The sequence below is a fragment of the Pteronotus mesoamericanus genome, unplaced genomic scaffold, assembly GCF_021234165.1.
Source record: "Pteronotus mesoamericanus isolate MK-2021 breed Mesoamerican mustached bat unplaced genomic scaffold, CSHL_Meso_final contig_116, whole genome shotgun sequence".
Classification (NCBI taxonomy): Eukaryota; Metazoa; Chordata; class Mammalia; order Chiroptera; family Mormoopidae; genus Pteronotus; species Pteronotus mesoamericanus.
In genome coordinates this window covers 31,554,865-31,572,973 of record NW_026555027.1, presented here as the reverse complement: position 1 = coordinate 31,572,973, position 18,109 = coordinate 31,554,865, and the positions used below count along the sequence as shown (strand labels likewise).

At 36.5% G+C, this 18,109-nt stretch overlaps 1 protein-coding gene across 1 annotated transcript in view; it reads right to left on the bottom strand.

Annotated features, from left to right (window-relative positions):
* Nucleotides 1-18,109, bottom strand: part of LOC129072236 (EGF-like and EMI domain-containing protein 1) — a 198,431-nt gene that overhangs the window by 59,189 nt on the left and 121,133 nt on the right. Inside the window, exon 3 of the mRNA XM_054575662.1 lies at nucleotides 8,957-9,079. Coding sequence (XP_054431637.1) covers nucleotides 8,957-9,079 — 123 coding nt within the window. The remainder of the gene's footprint in view (nucleotides 1-8,956; nucleotides 9,080-18,109) is intronic.

Genomic DNA, 18,109 nt, shown 5'->3' with positions numbered 1-18,109 from the left:
GCAGGGTACATTCGACAGATGGAAAGGCGTGGAGATATGGAAACTTCTCATTCATTTTGGAAACTGCAAATATTCAGGTGAGACAGAATTAACCAAAATTCAGACCCTGAAGCCTTTTTTAAGTCACAGTTAGGGTTTCAGGTTAATTCTAAAGGCTATGTAGGGACAATGAGGAGTTTTAAGCTTTGTTAAATATTTTAATTACATTTTCAAAAGATATTTCTGAAGTAGTTTAGGTAATGAGTTGAAGGGGCAAATAGGGAGAATGATGCCAGTTTAAGAGGCAATTGCAATGAACTTTTCCATAACAGATCATGAGGGCCCACATGAAGCAGTCATAGAGGAGACAGCTCTTTAGGGGCATTTTGGAGGTAGAGCCCATTAGTTCTACTGGGGAACTAGATGCATGACGTCAGAGAGAGGAGGAGCCGTGAGTGGCTCCAGCTGTACTAGACGGGCCTGGTAAACGGGTGGTCTGAGCTGTCACCGCTCACTAAAATGGGGAAATACAAGAGAAGAGGATGAGGTGAGAAGGAAGATATATTTAGTTTTAGGTCCACTAAGTTTCGAGTTCTGGAGGACATGCTCCACAAGGGGCTCAAGCAGTAGCTGGCTCTGTTGGCCAACAGAACAAGGGGAATGATCTGATTTAGTATTACGATTTGGATATCATTCTCTTCTCGCTGATTGTAGTAGGTAAAACTTTAAAAGTGGGAAAGAACACACATGCAAAAGTATACAAAAGGACAAAACCAGAGCTTTGAAGACCATCAGATACTTGGAGGTGGGCAGAGGGCAAAGATTTACATGAAAGAAGTTAAGGGCTCATCCTAGAGATGGAAAAGAACCCAGAGAAAGTTGTGTCCTACAACCCAAGGAGGCAAGAACGTCAAGAGGAAATGAGAGGTCATTACTTTCAAGACATTAAGTAAAATGACCAAAAACTGCTCCTTGAACTTAACAGTCAATTATTTATGGATAACCCAGGAAAACTAATTTTACAGAGAAGTTTTGTTTTAAGATAGAGAGAGGGTGATGGTAGAAGAAAAAAGAGGGTATGAGTATAGGAGCAGGGTTCTAAGGGGAGGGCAGGATGGGATTGACCTGAAATACCAGCAAAGCATTTTTCTTTTGAGTGAGGAGCAAAGCAGACTGGGCTGAGTTAATACTGAAGTTCTGGCTGGAAGTAAAAAGGGGAAGCCTCTTCACTGAGGATTTCTGTTTTCTTTGCAAATTAAGAGACATAAATTCAGTGATAGATTTGGAAATCATCGAAATACAAAAAAAAAAAAAATGTCTCTACGATTGTTGTTAGAAAATGCAAACTCCGAAACCATGCAGCTCTTTTCTTCTGAGCCCCAGAAATCTATACTGGGATACTAGGTTTGGATTTAAGTTGTATGCTCCCATTGTGTACAAGCACTTAATCCTTCTGCTTCTTTTAGATGTAGGCAGTGTTAGTTTGTTTAATGTCTTTTTGCACTTTGTGGAAATATATAAGCTTCCACAAGTTTGCTGTCTCCAGTGCTTTAGGAAAGAGGGAGATGAATCTTCAACCTTGTGATAAATAAGATGGGCAATATTTTACCATACAGTGAAAACACAGTTGTGAAGATTGCTCTGAAATCTAAAAAGCACTAAATTTTTTTTAAAAAAATGAAGCAAGGATTTGTTAAAAGAATCATTGAATGTATGTTTGTTAAAAATCTAGCCACACAAAAAAAGTCATCTGATCACAAAAGCAAGGTTATATCCATAGTGTCTGACCTTACAAAATTTTATTTAGTCCTATGACTACAAATAACTGTAGGTAGAGAACTAATATAAGTATTATTAGCTGATATGTACTAAGCACTTGCTCTATTTCAGGCACTGCACTGAGGATTTCATCTGTTCTGTAACCTCCTCAACTACTTCTTCTATATAGAAAAACTGAGTTATGGACCAGTTAAGAGACTAACTCAGTCACACAGCTTGTTTATAGAATAACTGTGGTAAAGTTAATATTGTTAATATTGTTTTCCAAGGATGCTGTTCTTAGATTTGCATTCCTTTAATCACAATCTTAAACTCCATGCTATATTTTCATAAATTAGTAATTTAAAGCTAAACTCTTATACTTCTAGCTGCACACTGTTCAGAATCTCCCATTCTCTGTATCTCTGTGCACTGAATGGGTGCTCTAACCATGGGAAAATAATGTAAGAATAGATACATAAGGATTGTCAATTATTGGTTCAAGCCACCATGTATTGAGTATTTACTATGTGTCAGATGCCATTTTAATCTCTTCATATTTATCTTACACAGTGTGTATTCTGTATTATTTAGAAAATATTAAAATTATTTATGAATTAATATTAGGTTTTATTATTTGATACAATGTATACTGTAAAAATCTTACTTTTAAAAATATTTCACAAGTGAAACTAGAAAAAATCCTAAATGTTATTCTGGAGGGAGACATGGAAGGTACTTTCACATGGAGATAAAGAATAGAAAAAAGGATGGCTGGTAAGCCCAATGTTTCATCATTTTGTTTTGTTTAACTTTGGATACAGAAGGAACGGTTCATCATACAGCTCAGTTCAAGGAAAATTCTTATCGCTCCCCAGTTCTTAGAAGGACTGTGAAGATCAGAGACACTAAAACCAGGCCAAGATCACACAACTCTTCTACTCTTCTATGGTGCAGTAGAATTCAGACAACTATCAGGCCTATCTTCTCAACTCTGCAAGCTGTAGGAAAACTGTAGGAAAAAGGAAGCTTTCTAAATGTAAGCCTAAAATCCAAATAGTTGAAAAAGTTTTTGAGTTGGGTTAATAATCAACATTCTGGATGAAAACTTGAGAAATTTGTTTTTTGCAAGACCACAGATTGGAGATGAGGAGGGTGGAGGGAAAGTGTTTTTTAAATTTAACTTTTGGAAATGAAATTTTTCATCTACCACAGAAAAATTATTAATATTGCGAGGGCGATGAATCTGATAATGACTGAGAGATGCCATCAGCCTGACAGACTAAACAATTTTTTTAACCTGACATAGCCCTATTCAAGACATCAGCTGTCATCTGAATTGAATTCTTCTTCTAATTTGTCTTCATAAATAATGCAACTAATTGAAAGGCAGTTACAATGGAAGTCTTTAACCTCTTTCATCTCCAATTTGAGGGCAATCTCTTTGCATTCCCCAGAAAGACTCTTCTGTTCCTTTTATCAGATAAAACTTAGACATCACTGATCAGAACACTGAGATCAAAAACAAAAGAATCCATTGTGTGAAGACCATTACATCTAATGGTTCCTCTCGATATTTTTTCTAAGTTTAGCATTTTTTAAAAATGTGAAACTCATAAAAATCTTATGTAAGAATATTTATGCAAACTCAAAGCTTTACTAAGAATATCTTTATTTAACCAAGTTTCTAGGTTGTAGTTTTATCTTCTTGCTGCCTAGCTTTTGCTTATTTGGAATTAAAATATGACCTCTGACTCTACTATATTGAACAATTAATCACACAGAAAAATACCTTAGTTGTCTGTTCTAGGTAACCTTTCCTCCCCACTCCCCACTCTTCATCTGTGAGAGTAAAGAGGGGCCATTGAACAAAAACAGACTCTGCAACTGTAAATGAAGAATTCCTGTATCATAGACTGAAATAATTAAAATGTTGTTTATCTGAGGTCTTTCTGTATAGACGTCAGTGATTTCATTGTTTGTTTGTGAGTGCAGATGTTAATAAAATCATGTGTGAAAGGCATGAAAGAGAGGTAAGAGGACGAAGCAAGCATTAAAACTCTCAATCACTTAATTATTTCATCCCTCTGGGAAGGCTTATTTCAACAAATACATCAGGAGAAGGACATGATTATGAATGGAGATTTGAGCCGAGCATGTTTCACAAGGTTGTTATTAAAAATGGAAATTCAAGCAAGGTTTTGTGAAGTATATCAAATTATATCTGAAATCTAACAAGGTAGATAAAATGCAAATTACACATCTAAATAAAAAAATTGGAGTAATATAAATTATTTTTGTATCTAGCTCCTGGCTGTTAAACAATATCCACTGGTAATAGAGTATAGGCTACATTATCATTATTTATATTTAGTAATATCTATTAAAGTCTGCCTCTCAACAATGAGAAAATCAGCTATTAAAACTATCAAAGGGTAATATATTTTGTAATAGAGAATACTGGCAAAGTTTCAAAAGCTAGAAATACTATAACAGGACTGAATATTTCCCAACAAGCAAATCCATCTGGGTAAAGTGCTTATATCTTTTTATATTCTGTTATAATAATAGCTAAAAATTAATACTTGTCAAATATTTTACATATATTGACTTATTTCTAAAAGGACAAAGGCAAAATGGAGACAGACTACAGAAGGGGTGAATAAAGGAGAAGAGATGAGTATACTAGCTGCTGTAACAAAATACCATAGATTGGGGGGCTTAGTCAACAGATATTTATTTTCTCACAGTTCTGGAGGTGAGATATTCCAAGGCCAAGGTGTCAGAAGAGTCTGGTTTCTAGTAAGAGAGCTCTTCCTAGCTTCAGACAGTTATCTTCTCACTTAATCCTCATATGGTGGAGCAGCAAGCTCTCTAGTATCTCTCTTTATATGGCACTAATAATCCAGTATGAGGGCCCCACCCTCAAAAGCTTACCTAAACCTCCTATACAAATATTTTTACATTGGGACTTAGGACTTCAACATACGGATTTGAGGGCAGGTGGGGTGGGGATACAACTTAGTCCATAACAAGGAAAGATGAAAGTCAGACCCTGGTATAAAGAGGCAGCAGTGAAAGGTGGAACTTGTGTTATCAGGAAGACAAGGGGAAGATATATAAAAATGAGTGGTTACTATTGTCAGAGACCATCAAAAAAGGTATGGAAAAGACTCCACATGAAGCTAATAATTAGGAAGCCATCAGTGTCTTTCATTTGCTCTGAAGTCCAATTGCATATATATGTATGTATATAAATATATATATATATATATAACTACGTATTCTATGTATCATTAAGGAAACACAAAATTATATGGTATTAAAAGAGAGAGAGGGAGAGAGAGAGAAGGGATGAAATGCCTCTGGCTAGGGAAACAAAGAAAGCTTAAGAGGACAATTGATATTCAACATGGAACAAGGTAGGCAGAGTTTTGACAGACAAAGACTTGGGGGTAAGAGATAATATTTGTTAAGAGTTTAGTATAAAATTGGAAAGGATATGGTTTATTTGTAACATTCAGAGCAGCCGGGATGGTGGGAGCAAATCATAGAAATGTACAAAAGAAGTGGTAAATTTGTGTTTGTAGGCTGATAATATTTGGAATACTTATTAAAATATATTGTTTTAACCCTCAGCACTATATGCAAAATAGAATATGAGAATGCCATTTCACAGTAACTCTATGATTTATCTTAGTCTTTTTGAAATACTTATCGGAAGTTATTTTAAAACATTTGATCAGGATTGAAATTAGCCCGGTTTTCCTGAAAGCCACTTTTCTCTTTTTCAAAGTAAATTTACTTGAACTCTTTATCTCTCAGATTTCTTATCTCTAAAGGAAGAGATTGGACTAGATTATTCGTTGGACTCTTCTCCCAGATATGGTCCTTTAACATAGAAAACAATATTTTTTACAAAAGCACCACACTATACTTCTTTTCAATAAAAATATTGAAGTTATACACTCCTTTTTATTAAACTGGATATAAAACTCACACTGCTTTTATGCTTGGACTTTCTAAATTCTAAGTTCTTTTTAAAATAATTATCACTCAAAATTCAAGGATGTTTAAAAAAGACAGGTTAGCAGGTGATTTAGAAAGAATTAATTATTGTGCAAACAATAAAATTATTATACTCCAGAGATGCAACAATTTTAATGTCATTTTTCCCTACTTGTACAATTTACACATGAGGCACCTGGGGTGCAGGGAAATTAAGTGATTTGAGAACTTAAGCTGAAGGCCACATGCCAATTTGGATTCCACTGTGCCACTGTCCCTAGTCCACATGGACAAGATTTAATGGGCTAATAAGAACATAAACATCTCCGTCTTTCTGGTGATTGTTAAAATCTAGTTTCCAATTTCGAAGTTGTTGGTTTCCAATTAAGGGAAATTTAAAAGTATATGAATTGCTTGGTAATATCTGTGTTCATGGAGACCATCAATAGCAAGGAAAACCTGGCAAGAATTCCACAGTTTCCCCCGCTGTGTCTGTGCCCTGCCACCGACTAGGTGCAGCGGGTTTCACTGGCTCTTGTCCTCCTCCCACGTGAGACATCCTCAAACTGGCTGTCCTGATGCTGCTTTTCAGGAGAGGTGACACTGGGCCAGGACTGTCGTGCTTCCGGCTTCCACATCCAGCTATTACGGACACATCCTCCAGAACCACTTTGTAACTTTATCATTCCGGCAGAGGCCGACTGGTACCTGCGGGCCATATATCATCACAAGTGCACAGCCCTTAGAGAGGGGGCCCGTCTTTGAAATAAAATAATCTGAAACATTGTAAGTATTTGGGGGTGCACAGAGTTCACTTCCCTGTAGCTGTGATTAAAAGAAAGTCGAAAAAGCACCGGAGGCTCTAATTCAAAAAGTCACACTAGCGTAGGCTTATGACTGATGGGCAGAAGGGAGCAAAAGAAAAGAAGGGAGGAGGAAGAAAGAAATGGGAGCAATTAATTTCAAGTACACCAACCTAGTAGAATCATAAAATTCCATAACTCCATCTTCTCTTCTGTGACTCTACCATGGGTCACGATGAAATTTCTGTCTACTACCATGCTCCATCTCCTGCCAGGTAAAAAAAACTCCCAAAGGGAAAGGGAACTAACTTAATTTTCTATTTAAAAAAAATATCTGACACTTCCTACAATATAACTCAAAATGCAGACCAATGTGTAACTCAGTTCTCCAGGTAAGCCCTTTCTTTCAAAACAAATAAGCATGCAAACAATTCTTCACTATATGCATACGAGAAAGACATCAAAATTTCCATGCAGGGTCAGTCCTGGGGTCTAAGTCTAGTACATTCTGCAGAATGACATTCGATGATTCAATAGGTTAAATGGCTTAAAATGATTGCATTTTTCATGAGCTTAATTCACTCCATATCTATAATTTAATTTTACACTATGTTGAAATTCTGCATAAAAAGATCACCATATGGAACGGTTAATAAGTCATTACCATGTTACAATGTATTCGTACAATAGGAATTGTGATTTAAAGAGTAGAAATAGAAAAGATAAACCATAATATCCTTATCCAACACCACTTTTGACCTGATGTCATTAAAATTAAAATTGGAAAATTCAATGGTGGTGAGGAATAAGGAAAGAGCTTAATGATTTTACTAAGAAATAGCTAATAATGCCAGGGTTTAGAAAATTAATTTTACCTGTAAATATAATTTTCTTGGCTACTAGAGTATTTATTTTGCCTTATCGCAAATACCAAATACTATACATTTATATAAATCACTACTTTGCAAAATGCTTTTGTATCCGATATAATAATTCACCTGCTCAACCTTTACTGATAATTAGCACAATTGCATGTCTGGATAATTTCACTGCTTCTAAATATTTGTAACTGAGAGAAGTTATGGTGGCAGTTTAAGGATATTATTAACTGAAGACCTTCCATATTGGGATGGGGATGGGAAGGAGATTCCTGTTGCTAAGACCAGTAATCCTTCAAGAAGAAGAGGGTATCTGGATGAGGTGACTCTACACGATCCACCACTTGCGCCTGCCGCAGGTGCAATTGTTCCAATATTGAGTTCCCTGGATTTCAGGGTGTGAATTCTATCTGTAGTTTCACTCAGCTGGAGAAAAGTCCTTTTCTTCCCTGCAGGACCTCCATTTGTTCTTATCAAAATTAGACCTATGACTAGAAAATCTTCAGCTGTTTCCCTTGGCTTTCTCTCATTTCCTAGGAGGCATGTTCAGCAAAGAAAGAGGGAGTATATGTTATAAAACTAGGTCAAATTAGCTTATTTCTATTTCAAGTTTCATAATCATAGAATGCTTATAAAATACCAGTCATTTTGAATAGATGGAGTAGTTAACCAGCCCCAAATAAATTAAACCAGCAATCAAATTGTGGTTCAAGGTGCCACTCTTTTAATACAATAAATATTTTTAAAAGAGACCAGCTGATAAAAGTGTGTCTTGATGCCGTTCGAGGGTCATCATTCAATGAAAAACCACTTTCAAGTAAAATAGTTCTGCTAAAACAAAAACAGAGCAGTAATAAATCATGCAGAAAGCACAGTATTTTAAAAAATGTATTCTGTTGGCTTTAATTCTGTGTATAAAAGTACATACTCATTTTAAGAAACTTATAAAATTCAAAAACATACAAATAAGACTTAATAATCCTACCACACAAAAATATCTAAGGACATTTTCATGTACAATAAACATATAGTAACCTCAATGTGTACAGTTTTAACTATTCTTGAGCAAGTCTAATTTGAATATAATCAGTTATATTTTTTGCTTTTATAATCATGAGTCCATTTTGGAGTCTGGTCTGAAATGAGTGAGTGTCGTAGCCACTGACTGTGACAGCCTAACACCCTCCTTTCAGTGTGGCTCTGTGCTTTCCTTGTCGTGGATAAGCAGTAACTGACGACTTTATACTTTACTGCATATGGCAGAATGATATGCTGTGGAAATCTTCACCCACTTGGGGATTCAAATTTTGCTTGTGAATGCTAATTCCCGTATTTCCTTCCCCATCTTTTTTTGTCTTTGTTTTTTAATAGCAAAACAATCTTTTTTATCCTAAGAGATAGAATTGTGCTTGAAAACTGTCAGTTTCTATAGATCTTTTTACAGTAGAAAAACCTTTCCCACTTGCCCCTACATAAGCAGGTTGATTTTTCACGGAAAATGGCTTCAAGCTGGCCCTAATATTTACTCACTTATGCAGGTGCGTTCATCAGCATGAAGTCTGTATCCTGTATCACATTCGCAGTGGAAGGTGCCCAGAGTGTTAATACAGCGCTGCTGGCAGCCCCCATTCACCACCGCGCATTCATCGATATCTAGAGGAGGAAGACAGATGGCCAGGATTCCAATGTCATTCCAATGTCAGCTTCGGAGAAGTGGCGCAATATTTCTTTGATTCACAATATGTGTTATATTGCACAAAGGCACTGACTCTGTTGCCACAAATCTTTGCTTGTTTGATCCATTTTGCTCCACAGTGCAAACAACAAAATGTAGATAGAAGCTTCATTGAGCTTTTTAAAACCCAGCAACAATGAATATAAAGATTGCCTCACAATTTTCTATTCTTCACAAACTGGTTAATTAGACAGATCTGAGATATAGATATTTCCTTGAGGCAGGGAAACTGGAGACAAGAATTACAATTAGCTACTCTATCTGGAGCAGCACACATTAGTAGATAAACACCTATTATTGGTCTGATACTGCTGAATAAAGCCAGTAATAAAGTTAAGACCTTGAATCTCCTTCTCATGTGCTATGGTGGGCATCAGGGAATAGACTGATACATTCAGATAAAACCATGGGTTAGAGTTCTTAAAAATACACCAGTACATTTGCTTCATTGATTCAGCTTGTTTCTTTTCAGTTAGGATTCCCATTTTTTAAATACTTAACATGTTTATATGAGAGGTTACTTTCATTTTAGCAAAAAAAATTTAAAAATCAAGACTCAGAAATGAATATAATATTTATATTCTTTTAGGAAAGACAAATCCCATACTTCCTTGTACCCTATATAATTAGCACTTATGTATCTGATATCACAAATAAAAGATATTCACAAATGTGGGGAAAGCTATTCAGGTAATCAATGGATCAAGAGCTTCTAAATTTTGTTAGGAGAATTTTCTTTTCTTCAAAATCTGTACCTTTTGGCACACATCAAAGTAACAATCTGGCAGAAAGGTCAACGTTGGCATGGGAGAGCATGTGCTTTATGCAGAGAAAGTCCCTGGCTTCCCATGACCCAGCCTCAGATATTCAGGCAAAGAATGATGAGCGTATTTTTCACTAAAATATGTTCTCGTAATAGACAATCAGCTTTACACTGAGTGAGATTAATTCCGCAGGGCAAGATCCTTAATTGAGAAGACATCCACATTGAGAAGAAAGAATACTGCAATGCCTTATTACAGTAACTTTTCATGCTAAACGGTGTGATCTGTAACAACTGTTTTGTACTATAATAAAAACTAGACTATTTAATATGAGGAAGGCAAAATAATTTTCTTTTACTTGGCATTGCTTTTTATGAAAAAGAATGTAAAGAATATATTAACTCACAAAATAAGGCCCACATTTTAAAATTACTAGTCTTACTATGGTGTACACAGTTTACTCAATCTAGTACTTTCTTTCTAAAATTATATATTCTGGAGTAATTTCAGGTATATTTAAAAGAATCTTATTTTAGAGATAAGAACTACTGACTTTTCAAAGCATTAGAAGTTTTATTAAATTTTGGGTTTGTGATAAACAAACCTCTAAGTCTTTTTCATATAAATGAATGTCAAATCAGAATTCTCCATTTCTTACTTGCACTTTATGCAGGGCTTTGATATTTATGCTATCTAAACTTTTATCTTTCTAGTTTTAGGGTATTATTCCACAGAATTGAGATATGACTTTGAATCCTAATTCTGTCAATCCCTGAGTGATATATCCTTCTTAGGTCTTTCATATTAGATATACAAATAAAACTACCAAGAATACTATGTTTTGGGTGATAATACATCAAACATTATCATAATATACTATATATGTATTTAAATACATTCAAAATGTCTTAAAGGATGTATACAGATATAAATGATTATATCGAGAAGGAACAAGTGTATAGAGACTGAGCAAAGTGCAGGATGTAGGTATGGGGATGTTGGACAAGAGAGTTTATCCATATTTGTAATGTCCTATTTTTCATAAGAAAAGGTCAGGTATTACTTGTGTAATAAAAAGTAATTTTATAAAAAGAAACAGGATGACTTTCCCTTGCTCCTACACATCAAGCTTCAATAATTTTCTGACAACAGATACCAATTAGTAAAAAAAAGAACTCATAAGGGTGGACACTGATTTTAAGAAGAATCTCCTTTCAGTATGTTTTAGTATGTACTGATTTTTTATATGCCCCAGGACTATAATTAAAGTACTATATTGGAAGCGCACACACACAAAAATGAAAGTAAACCAAACTTTCTCTGTACTTTGAGTCAGATAGTCTTGAGAAAAAACTATCTTCGTGTTGAAACTTATTACCTGTCACCTCGCTTTTCTGAAATTCAGTCTTATCTATAAAATGGGATAATAATGATTACCATAAGTGCTATGCTATGATTCTTTCCCTTTCCTATTCCTACGTGATAAATTGGATTAGATTGCTAGTATTTGAGCTTATATGTAGAAATTAAAAAAAACAAGTTCTTTCATTCCACTAAATAGAGGAGCTAAATGCAAGAACACAAGGTGAGAGTGCATGATAGAAACAGCTGCAACATCTCAATTCAGAGGAGAGAAAATCATTTGGGCGAGAGTGATAAGGGAGTGCTTGAGGTAAAAACTGAGAGTGGCGTGCGTGGGGAAGAGGGAGGGCAGCGCCCAGTGTGCAGTGCTTTGAGTGTGCAGTGCCTGGTATCCAGCAGTTAGACCTGTCAGTTTGGAAAATAAGGTTGGCGAAAGGAAGTAAAGCTGAAAAACAAATCTAAAATCTACCTTTAATTAATTTGTAAGGCAAAGTACTCCAGGTCTTGATTTAAAATACAATACACTTTTAGGCAGGTTGAGACATAATAAGCTGTGTTCACACAGTAGTTAAGCAAATACATTAATAGTTAAAAAAATCGATTATTTATAGAGTGGTACCAAATACAGAGTAATTAGTTTGACTTTCTTTTTCCTTCTGTGCCCTTTCAGAACACACTGAATTTACTGATGGTTTGGATGTTGTGTAACCCATAGTTCTTATACCTGGAAGCAAATCCTGGTGAACATGTTGGGTAAAATACCCATGCCTTGGTCCTGCCCTTAAAGAGTTTAATTTATTTGGTTTGGGGTAAGGCCTGAAAATCACTTTAAAAGCATCCTAAGTGAGCTCTGGTTGGTGTGACTAAGTGGACTGAGTGTTGACCTGCGAACCAAAGGGTCATTGGTTTGAATCCCCTTCAGAGCACGTGCTTGGGTTGCAGGCCAGGTCCCCAGCAGGGGGCAAGCGAGTAGCAGTTACACATTGATATATCTCTCCCTTTCTTTCTTCCTCTCTTTCCCTCTCTAAAAATAAATATAATCTTTTAAAAAATAAATAAATAAAAGCACCTTAAGTGATGGTAATGTGTGGACAGAGTTGAGATCCCCTGGCTTGGGTCATGCTTTAATCACCTAAGGATGTTGTTAAAATGCATATGCCTAATCTGTAGACCTGGGGCTAGGGGCCATGATTCTGCATTTCTAATCAGTCCAAGGTAATTCTGATGCTACTGGACTATGGACTATACTCTGAGTAGCAAGAGTGTACATAGTTATGGTTTGTTCAACCATTAAAATCACATGGATCACAAATGTCATGATTTGGCTCAATTTCTCAATTGTTTTCCCAAAGTAGACCAGTCCAAATGGGTAGTCAATACTCTGAACACAATACTATGTATATGTATAATAAATATATATTCATTATTTACCAAAAAATTCTGAAAGTAAACCACCAATATTTCTTACAGTGTTCACTCAATAATAGTTAATAATTTAATACAATTTTAGCATCATCTGTTATTAGGAATGACTTGCTTCTGTAAAACATGAAGGCCACTTTAGTTCTTTTCTGATGAAATATCTCTGATATAGGATAAAGCCAAGTTAAATTGCCATGATATTAGACACTCATGCTGAAGCTGTCACAAGTGATTTTCTTTTCTATCAAGATGTTGCCCAACAGAGTTAAAAAAAAACAGAAATGTCAATATTACATTAAAATGTTATTATCCAGTATACTTCATGTGAAGAAACTATTTCTCCAAAAATCCTCTGAGTTACATCTTTATGTTCACTGCTTACAAAAAGCCCTGCCCTTAGAACTGGAGCTCCAGGGCACTGCTGGGAATAATGCTAAAGTGATTAGAATTTTTTCAGCATCGTCACTGTGATATGGACCAAGGATTGCATGATTTTTACACCATAAAAGAATATTGAAGAAAGTCAACCATGTCTGCTATTTTTCCTTTTCAATGTCCTTCCTCTAAATATTTCTGCTGTATTTATCTTCAAAACTATCTCCCCAGATGGTCACAGAATATAATAGGGTAAAAAATTTCCCTTTATTATCAAATGTATTTGGCACATAAAAGCTCCCTCAGACAACAATGATCCATTTTTGTTTCTAAACAACAAGAATAGTTTCGTATTATTGTTCTTAGACTGAGCAATCAGAAAAAGGTAAATTATCCTTCCATTTGCCTTTTAACACACACTGTTTTCAGAAACCTGTTGATTGTGAATAAGTGTTCCTGGGTTGCTTTATGTTGGAGATTGCATTATGGAAGCTTTAGGTTTGAAGGAAACATTGAAGAGTGTGGTAGTGATTCTATGAGATCTTCCATGTGGTTTTATTTTCACTCTATTCCACTACATTACTTTCAGTCTGATATACTATAGTATATCAAAACTGCTGACTTTTTGCTTGCGATGTTATAGTGCCTGATGGAATGAACGTCTTAAGGTTAAAGATCCTGTTGTATTAAGCATTTTCTGCCATGGAGTTGATAGTCTATAAATGTTCTATGAATGAATAAATGAATATTTGGTTTGAGAGTTACCCACAGCATTCAGTCATCTTATCCACCTATATTCATCAATGGGATTTCTTAGGATTGGCTCTGACTGTACTTACCCTTTTTTAATTCTTGCAGTAAATTCTCGATGTTTGTTTTTGACCATTTACAAGTAGCTTTAAATATCCTGTACACAAAATAACTCCTAAGTTTGCTAATGAACACATTTGAGCTGCATCTGTAGTGACTATACATACTGGTTGTCTGCTTCAGAGTCACTCATCTTTACATATACTAAATAATTCCAAGATTTGCCTTTGGGAAATTTTATCTCTTTCATTTTAAAAAAGTCATGCAGTTTATATGGGATTGGTGAACTCCCTTCCTGTCCCCAATCAGAAGTAGACTCTACTTGGTATAATCTCATCTCCATGTGCCACACTGCCTGGAACAGGTAATCTCTTCATTGGCATAAGGATTTCTCAAGAATGAATGAATGAATTCAGATGTGATCCTAGGAGTAGGAAGCTCAACAAGAAGGTTAGGAATCCTGGGACACAGATGTCCTCTTGCTCAGGAAATTGTATTTACAGGTGTGAGAAATTTTGCAGAAGCCCTTTTTCTCCATGAGTGAAGCTACACCAAAGATAAAGCCAAAAAACAGGACCAAACAAAAAGACTGACAGAGAACAGGAGTTGGAGCCCTGATTAAACTGTGCCTGAATCCCTCCCTGCCTTTGACCTTCTCAGTTAAGTGATCCAATAACTTCCTATTATTCTTAAGTTACTCTGAGTTGCACAATTCTATAGCTTATAAGCGAAATCATCCTAGTGTAGTACTGTAAAGCCAGTGGGCAGGAGGAAGCCACTGAGTGCAGCTCAAACTCAGCGTACATTTTTCAAAAATATCTATTGTCCTCTAATCAGTAAAATGGCTTACTACATATTTCATCAAAGGTCAGGAAAGGTCATTTAGTTCTGATAGCATTCATTGGAGCAATTATATTCTACCAAAATTTGAACAATACTGGAGATATATCATAATTTGTGTTCTTTTTTATTATCAACAGTAAGGGTTTATCAAACTGCCTGGGAAAAGTTGTGAGACACCTGATGTGCCAGAGAGGATGAAGGCGCCTTCTGAAAGGCTGCCTCACAATCTCCCTGAGAGCGAGCCTTCCCTAGCTCTCCCCCAAAACCTTGGCCTCTGATTTCTCCTTTTGTTCCTTTCTTGGCAGCTACAACCTCTGGTAGCTTGATGTTCAGTTAGCAGAAAAAAGAAAATGCATGCTGGTAAATCTTCAGATACTATTGCTTCTCTACATTCTGCTCTTGTAAGATTTTTTTTTAATGTTACCAGTTTTCTAGCCAAGACATTCACCCTGTAATAAAGGTGGCCTTTCTCAGCAAAACCACCAGGCTCACAAAGAGGCAAACAGGATAGCGATGTGTATTTTGAAGTGAGTAACAGTACTAGAAACAAAGCTCAAAAGGCTTGTGCTGAAGATAAGAGAGTATATGCTTTCATAGAAAGTAGAAATGGAAATCATTTAGAAAATTCTAGGGATGTGGCTGGGTCTGCCACACGAAGGAAACATGGCTTTACTTAATAGCCAATGGGCACTAGCAGGGCAAAGGACAGATTAGGAAAGTGGGAGACAGATGGCAGAGAAGCCAAAATCCAGATGAAAGATGATAAAGAAGCTAGGAGCAGTGTGAGCGGAGGTGTGGGCAGACATAAAAGCTTAAAAAGATAAAATCGGTATCACTTGGTTATTACATGGATGTGATAGAAAAGAAAGAGTTAAGGCTGGCTGCCTGGAACAATTCTATTGAGGGTTGTGACATTCACTGAAATAGCACAAGAGAGGAGTGTTCAATACTAGAAAAAGAGTTCAGTTTTGGACATAAATGACTTCATGGACAAGTGAGAGGGGGAGTTGGGGTTATCTAGTAGGAAACTGAGTATGTGGACTAAAACCAGGAGGAAAATATGAGCTGACTTTTCAGCTACCATTTATCTACCTGCACAAGCTTAAAAATCACGGGTCATCCTTGGGACTTTCCTCTCCTACACCCATATCTGATCAAATACCAAATTTTGCTTATTCAATAAATCATATACAATCTGTACACTTCTCACCACCACTGATACCAGTAGGATCCAAACTGCATGAATGGTCGCAACTCCCTACTGGAGCTCCTTCCATATCCACCAGTAGGTCCTCCATTATCTTCATGTGGCACCACAGTGATGCTTTCAAAACAAAAATTATACCACCCACTCCCTTACCTTGTCACAGTTTTACACCCTTCAGTCACTTCCCATTTCTCATTGGTTAGGCGAAACACCAACGTGATCTTCGGAGCTCTCTGTGGTCTGGCTGTCGCTTGCTTCTCTAATTCTATCTTGCTATTATTTCTCCCCTACTATGTTTCAGCAATACTGATCTTCTTTAAGTTCCTTGAAGGCTCTGTACGCCCTTTTATTTCCACCTCTCTTCCCTTACCTATGTATCTATGCTACTTGCAGAAGTCTACCCAAGCACCACAACCTCAGGGAGGCCTGCATTTCTCCTTCAATCTAGGTCAAATTTATGTGTTATACTTTCTTAGGACTAACTTCTTTTCCTTTGGAGTAATTAGCTCACCTATCGTTATAGATTTGAATGTGTAATTATTTCTTTGACACCTGCATGCTCCATTATTGACTAAGTTTCATGACAGCAGAACCCTGTTTTTGCTCGGAAGAGTAATTCCAGTATTTGGCACATAGAAGATGCCCTATAAATATAGGTTAAAGAAGGAAATACTTGAGGTATAGAGTATTGGGCATCTCAATATAGACAGTAATTCAAGCCACAAGAGTGGGTGATTTCCTAAGCAAAAGCACATAGATAAAGAAGGAGTCTAACGAAGAACCCTGAGAAATAGCCACATTGAAGCCAGACTGAGGTAAGGCACACAAAACTGAGCAAGAAGGCAATACAGAGAAGTAGGGGAAAGAGCAAGAGAGTCTGGCATTATGGAAGCTGAGCGGGGCGGGAGTTTCAAGAAGGAAAAAGTGTAAACATAGGGGTGTCAAGTAGGAACTGGAATTTAGCAATAAGATTTAGCATTGGATTTAGTTAAAAGAATCTTATCAATGATGTTGTTGATTGTAAGAATGCTAATATTAATCTACCTAATGATTACCAAGCACTTACAATGTACCATGCACCATGCACTGCTCAAAACTCTTTATAAATACATATTCAATACTTGAGAAAGCCCTGGAAATAAATACTTTAATTATCCTTACCCACAGAGGAGGAAGCTGATAAATAGAAAGCTGTTTCAATGGAGTAGCTTAAATTGACCCCAGATTGTAGTGGGTTGGATAGAAGGAGACAGAGGAGACAGAAGCGGTACAGAGAGTCAACACATGTATTGCCCTGAGTTTTACTGTTAAGGAGAGGCGATGTAGTTGGGTAGGAGAGCGTAGTAAAGGGAGAGGATTTTTTAAGGTGGATGAGACTTGCAGTGGTTTAAAGTCTGACGGCAAGAGACAACCAGAGAGGGTTGACTTAAAGATGTAAGAGAAAAAAGAAGACTCGCAAATTATTTGGAGTTGTGTTTGCACAGAGAAAAAAGAAAACTCTCAAATTTTTCAGGGTCGTGTTTGCACAGAAAGATGAGCTAACATCTTCCCTGGGAAAAAGAGCAGGGTTGTTTCCACTAAGTATAAAAGTGGTGGATTCCCCAAGTTCAGTGTTTCCCTTGTTCAAGGTGACCAACTGCATGAGCAGGCATCCAGAATGAGCCCTTCGTGTTGCTGCGGTGCGATTTGGGGAGCATGGAAAATTGACACAAACAAATGAAGCCCCGGGTACTGCTTTTGCCATGGGTAATAAAGTTCTTTGTTTCTGACCCAGGAGTTTCATGTCTTCTGTCAGCATCCCTGAAACAGTAACAGGTTAATTTGTTAGCATAAAAGTAGGGTAAAATCCCAGACTCTGCCTAGTGTTTGATAGTATACAGAATAGAAATCACACACATAATTGCCTGGTACTCTGGGTTAGAGAGCACATGTTCATTGCAGAGTGGAAGGATCCTAGAAGCCGCAGAGGATGTTCCCATCTTCTCTATTTTACCTATACTAATTGCTTGTAGCCTTAACATTATCAGTAAATCATGATACTGAGTAGGTGTCTTATCTGCCTGAGCCTAATTTGACAATCTGATCCTGTGTGTTACTTTGAAAGGGAAGAAGGAAATGGTGTCATGCTAGTGTTCCTTCCCATGATTTTAAAGAACAGAGAGAGC